Consider the following 22,191-nt stretch of genomic DNA (forward strand, 5'->3'; position numbering starts at 1 on the left):
ACATCAGGTGCTAAGCAATTTATATAATCCTCCATTTCCCTCACAACGACCTTTGAGGTGTCAGCATCAATATATCCATTTTACAGATTAGAAAACTGAGCCTAGGAGAGTATGCCTAAGGCCATTATAATAGGTAAAGCAAGGTTTCAATTCAAGCCGACTAACTCTTGGCCTATACTGTTAACCACTAACAGAAAGCCCATCAGCTGCCACCACAATCCCATGCAATTAGCATTATTATGACCATTTTATAGATGCTGGAACGGGCTCACAGAAATTAAGTGGCTTGCTGAGGCCACACAGATAAGAAGAGGGAAGAGGGGAGGCTGACATTTAGGTTCTCCATTCTTACTGTCCATGCTTTTTCTGTCACAGCTGTTTGCTGTACACCGTGGAGTGCATGACGCAACCTGGGCACTGTCCTTTATTAGCTCCAGGCAACATGTTCTTCCCTTGGAGCTTGGCAGCGATTAAATACCCAGAGTAGGGGTGCTCATTCTCCAATGTCCAGACTATACCTTGGCCATTTTTGCCAAGGCCCTAGTCACTGAGGGGTGAGCACATGTGAGTAATGATGGAGTCTGAGGGTTTAAGAGACCAGGCTGGCCTGTAGTTTGGGGGAGAGGAAAGATAGAAAAAGAACCCTTACAGATTTATAAAACTAGCAATATTGTTGAGGTAAGAACCTATAAAACCTAGGCTATTACTACCTAGAAATGTTTGATAAAATAAAGCATAATTTGCATAGTATCTATGATCTTAGGGAAGAAAAAAATTACAACTTACCAGATATGAGGATAGAAAGAATTGCTGTGCTGGGAGAGGCAGTCATTTGTGGTAACTTAGGTGCTTAGATTTTAATGCTTGGACAGGAAGTGCCCACATTTGGACAGAAAATGTCTAACTTGGACAGGAAATTTTCAGGCTTGGGCAGAAAGGGGCTACAATGGCTGCTACACAGAAACAGAATTGGAACTGAGACCCCCAGGAAATCAGAGGGCTACAGCTCACACGAAGATCAGAAAATCATCAGTCCACCAGACCCGGAAAAAGCCAAGGAAACTTATCCATCTCGGCCTCATTCCAAGCAGAAACGTAAAAGATTCTTGAGAATTAGTAACCACAAGGCAGCTCTCATAATGTTTGGGATTTAAATTTGTACTACCCACATGATCCAGGAACCTCTAAGCTGAGAAATTCAATGATAAAAAAAAAAAAAAAAATGAATCCATGAATCCCCAACCAGTGATAACCATGTAGAAGCAAATGAAAAACGATTCTGAAAGAACCCACCTTCAGTTGAGGTTTAACAGGATTCCCCAGATAAAGCAATGCTGAATCGCTTCATAATCTGATTCAAAACTAAGACACTGGAAGAAACAATTCAGCATGAGCAAGAGATTAATAAATGGCAGGATTAAATCGCAGGAACTTTAGACACAAGAAGGACCTAACAGAATATAGAAAATAAGTTTGTTTAACAGAGTTAAAGAAATAAACGGGGACCAAGAGAATAAGAGTAGAGTAAGTTGATAAGAAAAAAGAATAGACAGATTTGAGTACAAATAAAAAAAATTGGAAATGGAAAATACAGTTGAGAGGTGCAAGATGACTGTATAGAAAAGGCAGTGTAGGAGGACACTGAACTGGCCCCCTCCCATGAATGTACTCAAATATACACATTACATAGAGAACAATTACTCCTGTGAGACAACTGAGGGCTGAAAGAGCAGCGTCTGAATAACATACAAAAGAAAGAGACAAAATAGAGAAGGCTGAGAAACCATGGGAGCCCTCTAGGTGCTGTAGGAATCCTCTGGGCCAGAGGATTCAGTGAGTGGGTGCCATTGTTTATGCTCCCCTCCACTTCCTTTGGATGGTCAGGTGCTTTGGCCTGCCTTTGGATTTGGGTGCTTTGGCCTGCCTGCAAGATCACCGCAGCATTTCCAGCCAGGACAACCCCTTTGCCTCTGGACAAAGGGAGCAAGCAGGAGCAATAGGGCCTCACCACAAGCATATGGCCTTCCTTTGGGGACCCACCCCAGCCCAGCAACCTGATACCTCAGGCTGCATAAGCCCTGCCTGGCTCCAGCTGGTTTCCAAAAACCACCTAGCACATAAAGCCTAGAAAGAGGTTGGTTCTGCATAAGACCACTTTCTGTAAAACAAACAAGAGAGAGACTGTATAGAGAAGGCTGGGGAGCCACGGGAGCTCTGTAGGGACTACAGGAATTCTCTGGGGTTAGAGGTGCCTGTGAACATCATTGTTTATGTCCCCTTACATCTCTATAGGGTGGTCAGGGGCTCCATCCAGGTGCTCTGGTGTATCTGCAAGGCTGCTGCAGTGCATTCTTGGACATATCATGTGATCCCATTTTGGCTCCAAACAAAGGAAGCAAGTAGGATCAACATGATATTACTACATGCACCTGGCCTCCCCTCCCAGAGCCATTCTGGCTTGGTAGGCCAGTGCCCCAGACACTTTAAGCACCCTCTTGGCTTGCAATGGCTTGCCAAAATCTCCTGGCATACATACCCTACACAGAGGTCGTTTCTACATAATGCCACCTTTTCAAGACTTGGAGAGATAGCTATTTTGTCTAATTCATATAAAGATACATAGGAAGTCAAATAAAATGAAAAGATAGAAGAATAAATCTCAAATGAAGGAGTAAGAAAAATTCCTAGAAAGAAAACTTAAGGAAACAGTGATAAGTGATTTGCCTGATAAAGAATTCAAAGAAATGGTCATAAAGATGCTCACTAAATTGAGAGTAGAATAGAAGAATTTAGGAAGAACTTCAACAAAAAGTTAGAAACTATAATAATGAACCAAGCAGAGCTGAAGAATACAATAACTGAAATGAAAAATACTTTAGAAGGAATCAACAGCAGATTATCTAATACAGAAAAATGGGTGAGAGACCTGGAAGACTAGTGGAAATCAACCAACTGGAATTGCAAAAAGAAAAGATTAAAAAAAAAAAAAAGAATAGTTTAAAGAACCTCTGGGATAACATCAAGCACTCAAACATTCACATTATAGGAATCGCAGAAGGAAAAGAGAGAAAGGAACAGAAACACTATTTAATGAATTAATGGCTGGAAACTTTCCTAACCTGGGAAACAAACAGATATCTAGGTCCATGAATCAGAGAGAGTTCCAAAAAAGATGAACCCAAAGATACCCACACCAAGGCACATTGTAATTAAAATGGCAAAAGTTAAAGATAAAAAGGAAATCTTGAATGAAGCAAGAGGAAATGGCAAGTTACATATAAAAGAAACCCCCATAAGACTATTATAGGATTTCTCAGGAGCAACTTTACAGGCCAGGAGGAAGTGGCAGGACATCTTTGAAAGAAAGGAACCTATGACTTAGAATAATTCACCTTGCAAGGCTAGCATTTAGAATTGAAGGAGAGAGAAAGAGTTTCCCGGATCGGCAAAAACTAAAGGAGGTCATCACCATTAAATCAATCTTACAAGAAATGTAAAAGGGTCTTTTTTTAAGCAGAAAAAGAAAGGCCATAACCAGAAATAAGAAAACTATGAGGGGCCGGCCGGTGGCTCAGGCGGTTGGAGTTTCGTGCTCCTAATTCCGAAGGCTACCGGTTTGATTCCCACGTGGGCCAGTGGGCTCTCAACCACAAGGTTGCTGGTTCAACTCAAGTCCCGCAAGGGATGGTGGGCTCCGCCCCCTGCAACTAAGATTGAACATGGCACCTTGAGCTGAGCTACCTCCCTGATGGCTCAGTTGGTTGGAGCGCGGGCTCTCAACCACAAGCTTGCCAGTTCTATTCCTTGAGTTCCGCAAGGGATGGTGAGCTGCGCCCCCTGCAACCAGCAACGGCAATTGGACCTGGAGCTGAGCTGCGCCCTCCACAACTAAGACTGAAAGGACAACAACTTGACTTGGGAAAAAAAAGGTCCTGCAAGTACACACTGTTCCCCAGTAAAGTCCTATTCCCCTTCCCCAATAAAATCTTTAAAAATATATATGAGAAAGGAAAAATTTCACAGGTAAAGACAAATGTTTAATAAATATAGCAAATTAGATATTTAGAAAGCTGCAAGTAAGGTCAAGAGAAAAAAGTATCAAACTCAAACAACAATAAATAGTTAGGAGATACGTAACACAAAAGATCTAAAACATGACATCAATAACATAAAGCATGGAGAGGGGAGCAAAAATGCAGTCCTTATATAATATATTCCAACTGAAATGCCTATCAGCTTAAAATAGACTGCTATAGATACAGAATGATATACATGAAGCTCATGGTAACTACAAACCCAAAACCTAAAAGATATACAAAGAATGAAGACAAAGAAACTCCAACAAAATGCTAAAGAAAACCAGCAGAACACAAGGAAGAGAGCAAGAGAAGAAGAAAGGAACAGAGGAAAACTATAAAAACAACCAAAAAACAATGAACAACATGGCAGTAAGTACATACTTATCCATAATTACTTTAAACATATGGTAAATGGATTAACTAATAAACTAATAATTATAATAATGGATTATAATAAACTAATAATGGATTAACTAATTAACTAATAAACTAATAAAAAGAAATAGGTTGGGTGAATGGATTGAAAAACATGACCCATCTATATGCTGTCTTTCAAATCAAAAGACACATACAGACTGAAAGTGAATGGATGGAAAAAGACATTCCATGCAAATAGAAATGAAAAGAAAGCTGAGGAAGCAATATTCATATAGACAAAATGGACTTTAAAACAAAAAAAATGTAAAACAAGAAGGACATTACATAATTATTAAGGGGTCAATTCAAGAAGAGGATATGCAATTGTAAATATCTACACACCCAACATAGGACACAGGAACACCTAAATATATAAAGCAATTGTTAATACTCATAAAGGGAGAAATCCACAGTAATATAATAATAGGGGATTTTAATACCCCACTCACATCAATGGATAGATCATCCAGACAGAAAATTAAAACAGAAATGGCCTTAAATCTCACATTAGATAATTATCTTAATAGAGATTATTAGAACCTTTCATCCAAAAACTACAGAAGACACAATTTTCTCAAGTGCACATGGGATATTTGCCAGCATAGATCATATATCAGTCCACAAAACAAGCCTCAATAAATTCAAGAATATTGAAATCATATCGAGCATTTTTTCCAAGCCACATGATATGAAACTAGAAGTCAACTACAGGAAGAAAACTGAAACAAACAAACAAAACCAAACCCCATGAATAGGAGGAGACTAAATAACATGCTACTAAACAATGGATCTAAGAGGAAATTAAATAGGAAATAAAAAACTGACTTGAAACAAATGAAAACACAACTTTTCAAAATTTCTGGGATGCAGCAAAAGCAGTTCTGACAGGAAAATTCATAGCTATACAGGCCTAACTCAAGAAAGAAGAAAAATTCCAAATAAGTGCCTAACACTACACCTAAAAGAACTAGAAAAAAGAAGAACAGAACCCAAAATAAACAGGAGGAAGTAGTTAAGATCAGAACAGAAATAAATGAAATACAAATTTAAAAAAACAATAGAAAAGAGCAATAAAACCAAGAGCTGGATCTTTGAAAAGATAAAGAAAATCAACAAACCTTTAGATAAATTTATCAAGACAAAGAGAGAGCACTCATAAACTCATAAATGAAAGAGATGTTACAACCAACACCACATACAAAGAATTGTGATAGAATACTAAGAAAAATTATATGCCAACAAATTCGACAATCTAGAAGAAAAGGATAAATTTCTAGAAGTATATAACCTTCCAAGACTGAACAAGGAAGAAATAAATATTCTAAACAGATGAATAAACAAACAAACAAAAAACCAGAAACAGACCTATAGGTATAGAGAACAAGTTGAAAGTTGCCAAGGGTTGGGGTATAGGAATAAAAATAAATAAATAAAATTAAAAAAATTAGTGACAACATCAAATACTGGCCAAAAAGAAGAGGAGGAGGAGAAGGAGAAGAAGAAATTGCAGTTAAATGAGGGCAAGTGACATTGCCAAGGTCACTGTAAACTGAGGCAGGGTCCATCTCCAGGGTAGGTTCTTGTGGCTTCCTTTATCTGGCGCCCTCCAAGGGATTTAAAGAGGCAACTTTTCCTGGACAACATTGATTGATGGTGGTGACTCGTTAGCACATGAAACCAGTCCAACCTGGCTTGTCTCTACCTTCCCTTTCTAAATCACACCCAGACCTGGAACCTCTTTTCTACTTCTCTATTTGCTCTCAACTACCAAGCTGCCTGGAATTCCCAGCCTTTTAAAAAAAGAAGCACTCATTTTGCTTGAGTCACCTCAGGGGACCCCCTTTAAAAAAATTTTTATTCTTGAATGGACTGTTAGCTCAGTAAGTTAGAGTGCAGTGCTCTTAACAACAAGGTTGCCAGTTCGATCCCTACATGGGCCACTGTGAGCTGTGCCCTCCACAACTGGATTGAAATAACTACTTGACTTGGAGCTGATGGGTCCTGGAAAAACACACTTAAATAAATAAACAAAAAGTTAAAAATAAATCTTTATTTTCACCTAAATTCTCCAGTGATTGAGAGGCTGGTGTCTCATCGATCTGTCTCTCCACAGTGATAGCACATAGTAGGTGACTGGTAAGAGTTTAGTGTTGGGAGGAAATAGAAAAAAGACCAGACCTCTAAGCAGCCTGGGTTTTACTGAGTTTTGTTTGTGGGTTTTCTCAGTAAAGCCCTGGATTCCATGGTCTAGCAAGAAGTGCCCCGACTTCAAAAAAAAAAAAAAAAAAGGAAAGGATAAGAAAACAAAAATACAGTCAATAAAATTTAAAACTCAATGGATTGGTTCACCAGACACTGGTAACCACAAGACAAATGTAAGGAAGGTACCAGAATGAATAACAGAGATATAAAAAGATGAAGTATTCCAAAGAAACATGAAGGAAAAAAATGAGAAAATCCATTAGAGTAGAATAGAGAAAATGGAGAAGAAACACTATTCAGAGATACAGTGGCTAAGGAAAGGCAAGACTCTTCTTTAAACTGGCAAATGGCAGCTACTAATATAACCTACAACAAATATCATCTATGGATTGCAACTTTAGAAGAATTGCGTATAACATTTGAAACATGTCAAGGGTACTACCTCTCCCTGCTTCTATTCAAAATTATATTGGAGCTCCTAGGTCATGTACTAAGTAAATACAAAGAAAAAAGAGTAACAATTGGAAATAAACTAAATTATCATTATTCATACCCATTATGATTACCTACCTAGAGAATCTAAGGGAATCTATAGGCAAACTATTAGAACTAGTAAGAATATTCCACAAGTTTGCTGATACAAATCAAAATATAAAAGTCACTTATATTCCAGCCACAAAAATTTAGAAGAGGATTTAAATATTTAAAGCATTGAAAAAATTCAATTATAAGAGCAACTAATACTCTCCAGTATGTGGGAATAAATTTGGTAAAAATGTGCAAGACCTTTAAGGAGAAAAATTACTAAACTTCACTGAAAGACTTAAGAGAATAAAATCTCACTGTTACAAACATGGCAGTTCTTTCCCACATTAATCTTGAAATTTAATTAAATTCCAATCAAATACATATTGGATTGTTCAAGGAACTTGACCAGCTGATCTTAAAAGTCACATGGAAGGCCAAAATTAGTTTAAACCAAGAGACAGCCAGATAATAAATATTTTAGGCTTTGCAGACCACACAGGGTCTCTGTCTCATACTGTTTGCTTTTGTTTCTTTGCTTGCAACTCTTTAAACAACTAACAACCCCTCTGAGCCCATGGACCATAGTTTGCCGATTTCAAAGAAAGAACAGTAAGTTTGGGGAAGGTGGCTGGTAGGACTTCTCCTATCAAATTATGAAAATTTCTCATAGTGCTATCAGAGTAAAGAGTTTGTGATACTGACATAGGCAAACAACACGGACAAACAGAACAAAACAGAGAGCCCTCAAATACTTTAATATGTACATAAAAACACCAATATTGGCAGAGATGGCAGTACAGTCATCGAAGGAAGAATGAACTATCCAATAAGTGGTATGGGGACAATTCCTTATCCATATAGAAAAAAATAAAATTAGATTCTCCATCCCTCACTCTAACCAAAAATAAACTGTGGGTGGATTTACAGACAGGGTAAAATGCAGAAATTGAAAATTGCTATTAAGGGAATGTAAAAGAATATCTTTATTACCTTGGAATAGAGAGGATTTCTTCAAATACAAAAGGCACAAAACAAAAAGGAAAAATGATAATTGTGATTATACTATATATGTAAAAATCATTTTTCATTATAAGAATCCATAAAGTTTAGAGACAAACAGTAGACTGAGAGAAGATATTTTCAAGACACGTCAATGAAAAAAAGACAAATACCTCAGAAGAAAAAATAGCAAAGCAAATGAACAAATTACAGAAGTAGAAACCCAAATAGCCTATAAACTTATGAAAAGATGCTCAACTTCACAAGTAATCAGGGAAATGAAAATTAAAGAAACTGTAAAATATAATTTCATACCTCTCAGTTTGGCCAACATTTTATTTATTTAATTAATTAATTTATTTTTAATTTTAAGAATAAAAAGCATTTATTTGAGTGAAAAGGAGCTGCAGCCCGGTAGACACAGATTTAGGCAGCAACCCAAATTGTGTTCCCTCCATTAAATTCTTGAACAACCTCTTAAAATTTCTTATGCAAGAATTCAAGCATGTGCAGAAGTAGACAGAATATTATAATGAACCCCATGCACTCGTCACCCAACTTCTACAATGGGTGACGTGGCCATCTTGTTTCATGTCTGCCCCATCCACTCACTCACTTCATCACCACCCAGTTACTTTGAAACAAATCCTAGGCATTTTATTATTTCATTTGTAAACACTTCACTATGTTTCTAAAAGATAAGGACTTTTTTTTTTCAGGTGTGCAATTCTGTATCACATCATCTATAAATTACATTGTGTGTTCACCACCCAGAGTCAGTTCTCCTTCCATCACCACATATTTGATCCCCCTTACCCTCATCTCCCACCCCCCAACCCCCTTACCCTCTGGTAACCACTAAATTACGTTCCCCAGATTATCAGTTTGGCCAACATTTTAGTCTAACAATACTAAGTCCTGAGAAGAATGTGGATAAATGAGGACAAGACTGCTGGTGGAAGTCAAAGAAACAAACAAACAAAACCCCAACCCCTATTATTCTAGTCCACTGAAAGGGCCAATCTAGCTTTCTCTTGGGAAACACAGCTAGAAAGAAATGCAGAGCTGTTCTGTGGACATCCTTGTTGCTTGCCCTTATTCCTTCTTTTTTCTTGTGTTTCCACTTCTGGATACAGAAGAACTGATTCTCTTCCCTTGCGTGTCCTCCTACAGGTCTGACTACCTTGCCATCCCGTCAGAGAACAAAGAGAACTCCGTGGTGCCAGTAGAGGAATAGAAGGGGTGTGACTTGAGGTGAGGTACAGGGAAGGGGAAGGAAAGGTGGATAAGGATGGCAGGTTGTACAAGTGACTTTGTCACCCACAACCACATGACTTTAAGTTTAGTCCCTAGATTAATTTCTACCCTACCTAATTCCCCACCCTCAAGACACTTCTTCTTTAAGTTGATGCCCAAGTGACAAAGCTCTGTGTGATGTCAAGCCCTTCGGAAGGTGACTTGCTTTGGCTTGAGTGTTGGGGCAACTTGAACTCCTTACCCAGAGTGACAAAGGCATAGTAATTCTCCCAATTTCTCCTTTGTAAGGATTGTGGATTTGATCAGTCTTTGGCTGGGCTGGAAATTCCAAGTGATTTGTTTTATCATTGGTAGGTGGCCTGAACACTGACGGACTGGATATCCCAGGTTCAGTGATGTCTACAGCATCAGGAGGGTGCCCCAGAGGCCACATCGCTTCACTTCATGCATCCATCCTTCAATTTATCATACATCCACTGACCTGACTTCTTAACTCCATCAGGCCTCTCTATATACCATAAGACTTTGCCAGAACTGAGGCGCCAACATTTCTAGACTCAATCTCACCGTGTCCTAGCTTTCATCTCCCATGCCAACTGGACTTCTCCACTGTGTTCCAAATGACTTTGAACAAGTGCTGGAGGTGGGCATATCCCTCTGCCCCTTACTGGCTGGAACTGGCTCATTCTCCATTACTGCAAGTGAATGGATGTCTTAATGGAAGGAAGTAGGAGTGAGTAATGTGGGTTAAAGCAAGTTTCATGAAGTGGGATTTTATGAAGTCAGTTTTCCTAAGTTCTTGGCCCACTTGACTACAGCATTGGAACAACACATGCTTTTCTAAGTTCTCCAGTAGTAAAAAGTTCATTGAGCATGGACTAAAATGTTCTCTGGAGCTTGGTACTCCAGGGCTAGATCCTGTTAGGATTCCAAAGCCTGGGTTAGTCTCAGTCTTTCAAGAAGCCAAGCACAGCAGACTTGGGAAGGACTGAGTAATTTAACTGGCTCTTAAAAGTCATACACGTTCATGATCCTACTGGGGTAAGGTATGTGTGCTCCCGTCACCCCATTCCCCTCCCCCAAGCGAACACACCACCTAAGATAGCTGGGAAGCATTATTTTCCTGCAGGCACTGGAACTGAAATTCCTAAGTTCTTCCTCTCAAAATTTTTGTGGATCAGTATTATTACTCATGTTACAGGAGGCAACTGAGACTCAGACAGGGCTCAACTGACTTCAGAGGATAAACTAGAGCAGATATAAGCCTTAGGTGCTGCCCAGGTTAAACTTCCCAGGATGGGTAATTTTGTTTTAGAAAACCTGACATTGAGATTGGCTATGGCCATGTCCCTTTCACAAGCACAGATTGGGGTGGATTGCCTGGCTGAGGTTAACTCTGATTTTGGTAAAGAGAAATTGGCTGGAAAGGCAGAGAAAAACATGAAGTCAACTTGAAGAATTTCCTTAATGAAAGGATTTGTGAATCTGAACCATCCTCCAGAAGAATGCACCTAGGAATGAAATTTAAGCAACACGCTCATTACTCTGAGATGGATGATGAGCAAATGTGTGAAGTGATAGGAGAGGGATGGGCTAGGTGGCTTCCAAATATGTCACCTGTGAATCCACAATGTCTGGAGTTTTCTTCTAGATTTTTGGAGAGCCAATGAACACTGGAAAAATTTTAGTCAAAATCTTGTTTCATTTTAATTGAGTGATTGGTCCAAGTCTGATGTCCTTCAGCACCTAGTGATGAGAAGGGGGAAAGATACTTTACAGATTTTGAGATGAAAATGACTGAGATTTGATGAATGAGATGTCCCTCAGACCTTGGGGAATTTATGGGGAAAGATCATACTCATTGGCTTTGGGCCTTACATGAAAAACTCATGTTTTCATTTCTCCTATCCTTGGTTAAGTACTCGAAACAAGTCCTTGTTCACATATTCGAGAGTCTGATTTCAATAAATTCAAGGCCCTTATCATTGGTAATTTCCCACATAATCCCTCCAAGATGTAGGACAGGATGTAGATTTTTCTTACTTTATAGTTAGGAAAATAGGCCTGAATAATTATGAGGTTTTCCCAGTCACGTGGCTGGTTGATGACAGTTTGTAGTAGAAGTGAGCTACTTACTGCCATTCCACTTTCCTCTTGGTTCCAGTAGGCATCGCATCTAACTTTTAATCAAATAATATGCATGACTGCTTTTTTTCTTAAAAAAAGAAAAAAATCACAAACAAAAACCTCAGATGTTTCCTGAGTGATTTTTAATGAAGCTAAAAGTGTATCTATTTTTTCTTATTTATCCTATATAAGTAATCTTCTTCTCTGTTCTTTCCCTTCTTCTAGCTTCTCAACTCTTCTCATCATTAATACTTTCATTAGAGCTATATGGTTTAAAAAGCATTTTCATTTCAATTATCTTCTTCTTCACACTAGCTCTGTGAGGTAGATTATTACTAACATTCATACTATAAATGAAGAAACTGAGGCTGTGTGAGGCTAAGTAGATTTATCATACCCTAAGTTCATATAGTTAGTAAATGGAGAGACGGAATCCAGGTCTTCTGACTCCTAGCCCAGCTATCTTTCCATTTAGATCACTGTTGCTTCCTTTCCTCTCATTTCGTAACTTCCATCTAGGCTTTTCTTCTCTTGCTTGTCCTGAAATATTCAACATCTTCTCTCACCTGTAACCCCACTCGAATGTTCCTCTACCACTTTGCTTCTTGGCAGACGCTAGAAATGTGCTTTAAGAGTCAATCTCATTTTGGTTTTCCCTTTCTAGTTGGTTTGCACATCATTATTTCTCCTGAATTGCAATTAAAGTCCTTTCCTGGGTGACTTGATCATGACTATACATCTACCAGATACTCTGATCACCAGCCTACTTCAAATCCTCACCCACTCCGTTTCTCCCCATACTCCTGCAAAGGACCCAGGCTAAATGTGCATTGCTCTGGAAGCTCTATCTGGCATGCTGTTCTCATTAAAGGGCTTAGAAATGTTCTCAAGGGCTATTATCACTTTAGGAATCCTATCTGTTGCCTTGGTGCTGGGTATTTCCCATGACTGATCCTCAACAACACAATTCACTCAAGGCCAAGCTAGGCTGGATCTGATTTTCTCCTTCCTACTGCTTAACAGCCACGAACTTGATTGCTCAACTCAGTTGGCCTCGTAAGCAGCTTGTTCTACTGACCTTTACTATTAGCTCATCTTGTTCACAGCCTCAACTCCTGCATGGAAACGCCTTGACAGTCAGTGCCTGTCCCTACCCCAATCTTTATTTTCAGTCTGTTTAAAAGCATTGTCCTTTAGTTTTTCTATCCCCAACATCCGTACACCCAGAATTCTGATCCTCTGCTTCTGGTTCCTCCTTACATGCCAAACTGGAAATGCTAGAAGGGAATTTTTCAAAGCATAAATATGCTGGAAATATGCATAGAGCAATGAATGGATGAGACCTCCCCCAAAACTGCTAGATCAAGAAGGAAAATACGGCTATCTCAATTTGTGAAGCCACCTGACAAATCAGAGGGAAAAGGCTATATAATTGCATCTTTGCAGGAAGAAGAAATAAGATTTAGATACATTTCACATACTCTACCTTGGTTCCCTTTCCCAAAGTTAACAGAAATGGAAAAAAAAGAAAAAAGCCCTCCTCTTACCTCCTTTTGTAAATGAAAAATCCCTAATGTAGCGAATTCATCTAGTCACTGCAAACATATTTAAATAGTATTTGGTGTGTGCATTCATTCTACATTTCAGCACCCACTGTGTCAAGCACGTCTAGACCTCAGTGTGCCCCATGGTCTTAGGTCTGAAAAATACCTTCATTCAAGCCTTTCTTAATCTCTTAAACTCTAGCGTGGTAGATAACTGATGTTGAGCATTTCCCCCTTGAGTTTATAGTAGGATCCAATAGATAAGCACTTTAGGCACGTCTGAGTTATAGACCAGACTCAACCCCTAGCACAGGCCAGCTAAGCCTCAAAGCCGGTAATATTCTATTGTTTCTCCCCAAGTCACTATTTGGCAAGAGCTGTACTACTGGGCAGTGTGTGTGATGGAGGGGGAGGTGACTAAAGAATGAGTGCTTGTAGGTTTGTGAAACGCTGTCAAGCACAATTAGCAACCTCTTAGTCTTGCAATGGATGGTTCTCTTTACCACATTGTCACCTTCATATTGCTTGTTTTTTTGATTTTCCACAGCCAATATTTTTCTGAACTCTAGAAATGTTCCTGACCATCCAAGCTCTCAACAACTTAATGACTGTATGTAGTGTTTTTCAGTAAACTCACTGTTCATGTCAACAAACTGCCTCTAAACACTGCCTGCTCTGGTTTTACTCTACTACATACTGTGTGTGTCTGCTAAGGATACTATGGCTTCTACCTACCTCTCCAACCTGCATCAGTTCCTCAACTAACATCAGTGGACATATGCCCAGAGAATAAATGATACATGTAGTGGTCTAGAATTAAATGAGCTAGCCTCTCCTTTCCCCATTTCTTCCCTACCCAAATACAAAGGAATACAAAAGTCACTTGTGTTCTTACCTGCCCAACACCAAGTAAGTTTCCTAGCAGGTGGCAAAGGGCTAACGGCAAGAGGACCCAATGAAGGAAGGGGCCACACTCCCTTACCAGTTCAGGGAATATAGGTGATTAAAGCAAAGCTGTCTCCCAGTGCCTATTTCCTGGGAGTGCCAAGGCACCAAAAGGGAAACGTTCAACAAGAAATTGTCACCAGGATTCAGTAAACCATACTCTCCTACAAAAGCAAAAGTATTGATTAATAATAGTATGGTACCAGCTACAATACTAAGAAACACACACACACACACACACACACACACACACACACACACTCACTTTATTTTACCTCTAAAAAACTGAGACTTGAAGTGATGGATGGGGCCCAACATCACACAGCTGATAGTGATGATGCAGTTTGTACTCAGGTCTGATTCCAAAACTTCTTACCCATTCTACTTTATCAGGCTGCCTCCCTACTCTGGGAAGTAAGCCCTAGATGTTAGGTATGCATGTGTATGAGTGTGCCTACACACAAATGCTTTCAGGACTTGCTGTGATCACATCTGGGAAGGCCAAAAACATTTGGGACAATGAGCACTAATGAATCAAGCAATAAACACACACCATTATCTGCAGTTCAATACTTTTTTCTTTTAATTCATACTGTACTTCCATGGTTCTAGCTACTTTACATTAAGATTTGGCTGGGAAGCCTTGTATGTTTCTAGGTACTAGCAGTAAGTTTTCAGACCTTGCGCACAGCGCCAGGCAAAGTACAGTTATAGATCCAAATACAGATGGCCAGACAACTCAACTGCAATCAACCGGTCTTCTTTCCCATATATGGCCCAGTGCAGGTGTTGGGGGCTACTCCCTCTGCCTCACCCCACTCCACCCATGTCAGGATTATCCAGGGGCCACTGTGGCCTCTGGCTCATCCCTCCCCACCTTGGAGTCTAGGTTGAGTGGGGGGAGGGAAGAAGCACCATGGGTTTGGGAAGATGATCTGGTCCATGCAGAGAGTGGTCTGGCCCTAGAGTGCAGGATAGGAAAATGTAGGGAGCCACACACTATTGTTGGCAAAAATGGTTGCTTTTACTACGCATTCTCAGCTCGTGGCACCCAAGTCCAGGGCCAACTCCCCAGACACAGCCAGCTGTCTTGCCTGGAGCAGAGGCCACCATTTTGCTTCTGCGGTGTTTCATTGTGTTGAGAGAAGCAAGGAGGGCCAAGGGGCAGAGATGACAATGTTCTTTACGCCTTCATGCGTCAGGTAGATCATCTGGCATCAGCTCCTCTTAGCAGGCAAGGTGCTTCTCGCCAGCAGCCAAGGCTCCAATCCGGGCTCCCAGGCCTGCTGAGGACCTCAAGTCACAACAGAAAACAATGCCCGAATCTCCTGAGCCGTCACACAGAACACCAAAACGGGGAGCTGGCTGGGACCCTCACAGCCACGGCCCGAGCAGGAGTGAGGTAACAAGGCTGGGCAGAGAGGTGGGAAGGGGAGCTCTCTACACCGTGTGGAAATTCCTGCTCCACGTCAGGAAAGCAGGGGCGTTAAAAGACGCCTTCCAGAAAAACGCTCCTCTCAGACCCAAAATGCATCTTCTGGAAGAAAACACAGAGGTGGAGGAGAGTGGGACTAGCCCGCTGTAGGTTGGGGAATGAGGGTCAAGGATGTCAAATGGTAGATGGGATGATTGTCCCACAGCCTAGAGATAAGACATGGGGGAGGAGAGAGTTGGGAAGAGAGGTTCTCAAGTTTTGTACTGGAGGGGGCAGGTAGAGTCAGAGCGTGTGGGGAGGGACACCACAGCCCTGCCACCTGGGGGAAGAGTGAAGAGTCTTATTTCATAGGGTGGGGGTGGGGGCAGGGAAGAAGGGTTGGCTTAGGCTGCCCTGAAACATAGTATGGCACAGAAAGAATACTTCTGAGACTACAACAGTCCAGAAAGATTCTTCCCCTAGCCCTTTCTCCAAGTTTTCACCCTAGAGATGCTGCCGGTGACTTAGTCCAAGCGTGGGTCGGGGCCAAGGACATAGAGAGAATCCACTTCTATCAAAGCATTCCTCTTGAGGTTTCTTGGTCCTCCCCACTCCTTGTAATCCCAGGTTTTTAATGTCAGTGCTCTAAGGCAACCCAAGGATTTCAGCCAAAACTTCGTACTTAATCCAAACTCCAAGAAGGTTTGAGTTGAGCTGAAAGAGAAGTGCTAGAACCAGAAATGACTTCTCTGCACTGTTTCCTCTAGCAAGGAGGAGGAAGGATGGGCAGATGAAAGGTTTCATAGCCTAGGGATGGAAAATGGGCTCTATCCAAGATGGTGCCCTTCTTGCCATTTACCTCCTTCTCCTAATTTAGAGAAAGTCCAAGGGAAGGTCCCTTCCCAAACTAAGCCTAGGCCAACAAAGGAAAAAAAACACCATCTTAGGTTAATACTGAGCAATACTGCAAGCCTAATCTCTCTCTCTCTCTCCCCCGATCCCATATCTATCTCCCTTTCTCCCCCTCCTCTCCCTTTCACTGGGTGTCCCGAACTCTACTAGCCCACAAAAAAGTTTAATTACCCTGAATTTTCTGGGAAATCAGACGCTGCCAGGGGAGGTCTAGCCCAGAAGGGAACCTTCCAAGTCTAAGAAAGCCCAGCCTTGCCAGTCTCTGGTGTAGCCTCCAAGACTATGCCAAAGAGCCTACCTTAGAGATAGGCTAAGAGAGGGGGAATGACTTGTCTAAGAGCAGCGCTAGAACTCAGGCCAGTCCTCCTGACTCTCAGCCCAGTGCTCTCACAGAGAGCTTCAAGTTGCAAATCTTGCTGGCCTAGGATGTTTTCCCCTGTCCCAGGGAGGTGGATGCGGGAAAGGGGAGAGGTACAGATAGGACTGGCTTCTCTAAGGCCAATATTGTTAATTCCTCCATAGTAAGCTGGAGTGGAAGTGTAGGCCCTATAACTGTTCTTCACCTGGTTAGAAACTTTGCAAAATCTTTGAAATTGAGTACAAGCTCTCAAATGTTCTACCACATGAATTCTCACAGAAAGACTCCTATGTGACCCAAGTTCTTACATGAGCAAAAACATAAAACAGCACTGGCTGGAAGAAATAATGTAAGAGGTGATAGTTTTTTTTCTCACACTTGTAGCAAGGATTACTATCAAACTCCACTCATTGAGCCAGAGAACCTTGTGGTGTTAGCGAAAAACTTGACCTTCATATAGCACATCAAGAGGTGATAGTTTTGATGTACCCTTGCAGACAGCTACAAGCCAGGCTACTGGCCATGAGGTTATTTATGTGTTTCATTCCCAGACTTATCTGCGAGTGTGAGTGCCCTTCTCTTTGACTGAATAAGGGGAGAGGGAAGGCTTTTTTGGGAGTGAATAGAGTTGTTGGTTTTCTCCTGGTTTGAAAATTAAAAAAAAATATTAGAACAGAGAACACCCATAAGAGTTCCATGATCCTTAGAAATGAGGCAATGAACACATTGTCTCCTGGGTTCAAATCCCCAGAAATCATGAGGGTTCCTTAGACAAACTAAGTACTTCCTTCCCTGTCACCTATTCCTCCCTGGAATGGGCCTGAGAGGTAAAACAGAGGCAGAACAACTATTTAGCCAGGTTTACTTGTATCACTTTACTCCCAGCAAGAACCCTTTTTAAGTCATCCCAAAGGTCCCAACATGGGACCTTTAATAACCGGATAATTAAAATAAATAAATATGTATGGAATAAATTAGAGAATTTACCATTTTTGCTTTCAAAACCTTCTGGGAATAATTTTGACTTCCGGCTTCTCCAACAAGGAAATTTCTAGCAGTCTGCACTGTTCTTCCTTTGGCTTAGAGCCCACGAGCCTTGACCCTCCCAAGGGTCTCCCATTCAAAGTCCTGGACAAGAGTGAGTAGTGACTCACTGGCCTGTGGGCATACACACCTTTCACAAAGATTATATTCAACTCCTTTCCTAGAAGAGGAATATAAATTCTAGCTGATCCCATGAAGCCTCTCATGCTACTCCCCTGGGGGACGGCCTAGGCATGTATCTTTCTGTCTTCTCATCCTGCCAGTAGGGCAAGTACGAAGGCTATATTCTCAGATAGACTGAAAAGTCAAAAACTTTTCATTGCCAAAGTGGGATGCTCAGACCATTCTAAGAGAAGAATACAAATTGTTCTTCTTTTGGCCTAGACCAGTGATTAAATCTTCCCTTCCTTCTGCCCCTTGCATGAAAAGGCTCACTAGAAGAACAAGAGATCTGGAAGCACTCTCCTTGCCAAACTGGTATGGCAACTGATTCTTTCCTGATCCAGGGTCTCCGCCAGCTCTACCTGGGGCTGGCAGGAGTCCTTCAGTTATTAGATGGAGAAATAGTAGCCAGTGTATGAAGGGTGATAAGTGTGCCCAGAAGTAAGATGAATGCATGGGTCCTAGGGAGCCAACCCAGAAAAGGTCCTAGAGGACTCACTTTCCTAACCTAAAGCCTTCTGTTCCTTAGTGATCTCATACCTCTCCGGGGTCAGGAAGTAGAGAAGGCTTTGCTCCCTCTGCCCCAGCTTCCCATCCCGTGTCCAAGAAACAGGATTTGGAATAGCCCCCATGGGGCAGACTCCACCTGGGTTTTTCCTGCCCAGATGCAGTCCCCTTTGTTAAATCGTTTCCCTCCAAGGGCTTGGGTCTTCTTCCATGTGCAAAGTGTCTCAGACAGTTATGTCCCTTGACTAAAGTTGGTTCTTCACTGAGAGTAAATGATGCTGGCAGCCAAATGAGTGCTTGGATATTGGTGCTCACTACTCACACAGCATTCTGTGGCTAGATCCTACAATCCCACATTGCTAGGGTATTCACTCTCTCAAACCCTGGAGGTCCTATGACACCCTGATTCATCCTGGAAACCAAACTGACAGCTCAACGGAAGGAATCAAGAGCCACAGACTGGACGTATTTATAACCATTAAAAGAGGTTTAACAAGATCGAAAATGCTCCACCCTGGCTAATAAACGATGTGCTCTTAGGGCACAGAGAAAACATAGGGCTTTAGGCACTAAAAAGTGACACTTCACCCAGACCCAGCCTGGGAGAGTACCAGAGAGAAGAGAGGGCAGGAAAGTAAAAAGTTCCCACCTTACACAGGTTAGAGGAAGGTGCCGGAAGTGATCGAGGAGAACACCTTCAGAACACAAGTCCTTAGGAGCCTGCAGCTACAAAGCCCAAACCCTCAAGAGTGGCCTTACTAGCTTTCCAGCAGTCCTCTCCACCTGCCTCCCGACCTGTGGTCCACACAAAGGGGATGGCCTAATACAGTACAATTCACATTGGGCTCCTGCCCTTGATGCTTCCTTGTTCCCAAGAGAACATCTGGGGAAGGGTGGGGTAGAGAAGAAAAGATTTTGTTTTATTTTGGAAACAAATCAAATGGGGATTAAGGAATGAAGCACCTTAAGCAATGCCCCCTTGAGACTTCTTTTCAAGACCCCAGGGTCTTCACAGGCATAATTTTGGCTCAACAACATTTCCCTTCTCAGAGCCAAGAATGGCCAGCAAGGGAAGGGGTGGGGACTAGAGGATGGGGAGGAGGAGGATCAGGGGAGGTCGTGCTGAGAGGTGGTCCCTGCCCTCCTCTGCCCCTCCACCGGCCAGCACAGGAGGCAGTCCTGCTCCTTCTCCCTGGTACATAGGCATTATCTCTTTTTAAAATCTGTATAATATATATATATATATACATATATATATATGTATATATATATGTATATATGTATATATATACACATATATATATATTTATATTCTATATATATATATTTATATGGTCTATGTACATGTATTGCACAGGCCTCTTGCAGCGACCCCTGTTCCTGCCTTGTCAATGATAGCGGTTCCTCTTCTCTTCATTTTCTGATGTGTAGTCACGGGACCTGATGCCATTCTGAAGATTGATGAGTGAGTCCTTCATCTGTAAGACAGGGAACCCCACCCCAGCCCGGTTTGTGCCCTCAGTGGGTTTCTCCATGTAGTAGCACCTGCCATGCCTGCCTAAGGCAGGGCCCCTACCACGCCAGGGAGCTAAAGAGAGTTGGCTCCTAAAACAAGAGTGACTCTCAAGGGACACAGTCTAAGGCAGAAAGGGGACAGCCAGTGTAGCACTGGGGATCCCTAGGGTACGGTTCGTTGTATCTTAAAGATTTGTGGCCCTTGTATCATTGAATTAAGAATTCTCTCAAAGCATTCAGTTGCTATAAGGAGCCACATTAGACTGCCACTTACTTGGTCTTCTCATTCCATTTGGTTTCCCCACTGATCCTGACTGTACTGTTCTCCTATCCTTGTACGTTTTACCAGTGCTCCCCTAGCCTGGAACTCTTTCCTCTTGCCTATTCTAATCTCACCCATCTGTTAAGGCCCAGAGCAAATCCAAACTTTCTCCCGGCCTCTCATACAACACTCACTAAAATTCTGGGCTGCAGTCATCTTTAATTACATTGTTTCATGTCTTGGGACTGCAATGTGTCTTATCCTCATACCCTGGGTACCAAGCAGAGCTGAGTAGGCTTCTAGATGTATCTGTATCACTGACTTAACTTAACGTTAACTGAGTTTCTTAACCAACTTTAAAAAACAAAAACATTAACATTGTTAGGTCATGGGATAGAGTCTAACTGGGGCAATTCCAGTGGTAGAATCCTAAAATGGCCCATAATACCACAGCACACTTAAATATTGACTCTAAGTTAGCTGCTTTATTATTACACAACAGAGTTAACTTTCATGGGTAAATGGTTATAGATTTTGAGAGCCTCTGGTTTCTCTGCCTAATGGGCCACTTTCTTCTTTGGTTCTTCTACATCCTCTGTTCAATAGGGATGAGAGGCCCATTACTGCTCTTTTGTAAGTTATTTTTAAAAGGAATGAAACAAAACTTATCTTAACACTTATCTTAACACTTCTATCTTAACACTTGTAGAGTCCACCACCATGCTATAAATCTGACAGCCCCAAGCTCCAACTTAAGGGGACCCCCCCCGAAATAGAATTCTAGAGTTGGAAGACAACTGGGTCATCCCGTCCAACTGCCCTCCCATTTAATCCACAAGTTCCTTATCCAACATCATCTCGTCACTCCTTGAGTACTTTCAGGGATGGGATCTATCCATCGGAGTAGCCATTCTATTGCTGGGTAGCTCTAACCATAAGTAATTTGTTTTTATTTGATGACTGAAAATTCTAATTCCCTATAACTTCTAGCCCTTGTTCAGTCCTCTGGAATTTTACATGCAGTCTGTCCTGTTGGACTCCAAGGTCTGAAGACTATCCTGTCTTCCTCACCCCAGTCTTCCCTTCTCCTAAGCATATCTTCAATTTTATCAACCCTTCTTCATATGACAGGGATTACAAACTCCTCACTCTGCTGTTTACCCAATTTTGGTTAAAAATAGCCCTCCTTACACGTGGCTCCAAAGCTGAAGACGATAGCCTAAACACATTATACCGGATCCTGATAGCATCATTAAAACACTCTCTCCTTAATTTAGAGCTAAGACCAAATTATGAAGGGGAAATAAAATTTCATATTAACGAGTGCCTCCCAAGTGTCACCAATCCTGATGGCAATTTCATGAAACAATGATTATAATTCCCATTTTATAAGTGACGAAACTGAAGATCACTACTATTAAATCCTTTGTTTGAGGTTATAAAACTAGTTAGTGGCAAGGTTAGGGTTCTACCTCAGGTCTGATTGACCACAAAACATTAGAAAGAAACCCCTTAGGAACAATAATTTTAATGTAAAAGAACAAATCCTCAGTCTCCTATCTTTCTAACTCTTCTTGCATAGCAAAGGTAGGTTCCACTATCTTGGCAACCACGTGGGAGATTTTCATAGATATTAAATTCTTCCAGGGGAAGAAAGAAGCTCTCTCTCCTGATAAAACTAAGCTAATTATTGATTTTGCCCCAGGACAATTTTCTTAAATAGATGCATCTAATTTTTAGAAGGAATACAGGCAATTCCACTACGAAGAAGGTATTATGAAAAGAAGACATAATACAGCCATCTCCCCAGACTGTCAGTGCAACCTCTGGAGAAGAGCACCATATTGGAGGTTGTGTGTTTGTGTGAATGTTTTGAAAGCGGGGTAGGGGAGGGCTTATATCAAAAAGAATTAGGGACA

General features: G+C 41.3%; 2 protein-coding genes across 32 annotated transcripts in view; one reads left to right on the top strand and one right to left on the bottom strand.

Annotated features, from left to right (window-relative positions):
- The window catches only part of SCN3B (sodium voltage-gated channel beta subunit 3), a 28,245-nt gene extending 13,700 nt beyond the window's left edge, over positions 1–14,545 (top strand). For both annotated transcript variants that reach the window (XM_033098312.1, XM_033098313.1), the window contains exons 5-6: positions 9,399–9,479; positions 9,837–14,545. In XM_033098312.1, the coding sequence (XP_032954203.1) occupies positions 9,399–9,462 (64 nt within the window). In that variant the 3' untranslated portion in view covers positions 9,463–9,479; positions 9,837–14,545. The remainder of the gene's footprint in view (positions 1–9,398; positions 9,480–9,836) is intronic.
- A 113-nt stretch (positions 14,546–14,658) lies between these two features.
- GRAMD1B (GRAM domain containing 1B) overlaps positions 14,659–22,191 on the bottom strand; it is a 240,304-nt gene continuing 232,771 nt past the window's right edge. For 27 of the 30 annotated variants that reach the window (XM_033098291.1, XM_033098283.1, XM_033098289.1 and 24 more), the window contains 2 exons: positions 19,840–19,973; positions 14,659–15,635 (listed from right to left, as the gene is read on the bottom strand). In XM_033098291.1, coding sequence (XP_032954182.1) covers positions 19,884–19,973 — 90 coding nt within the window. In that variant the 3' untranslated portion in view covers positions 14,659–15,635; positions 19,840–19,883. The remainder of the gene's footprint in view (positions 15,636–19,839; positions 19,974–22,191) is intronic. The other 3 variants (XM_033098282.1, XM_033098279.1, XM_033098280.1) reach the window with 3 other exon arrangements.

The sequence above is a fragment of the Rhinolophus ferrumequinum genome, chromosome 25, assembly GCF_004115265.2.
Source record: "Rhinolophus ferrumequinum isolate MPI-CBG mRhiFer1 chromosome 25, mRhiFer1_v1.p, whole genome shotgun sequence".
In the NCBI taxonomy this organism is placed as follows: Eukaryota; Metazoa; Chordata; class Mammalia; order Chiroptera; family Rhinolophidae; genus Rhinolophus; species Rhinolophus ferrumequinum.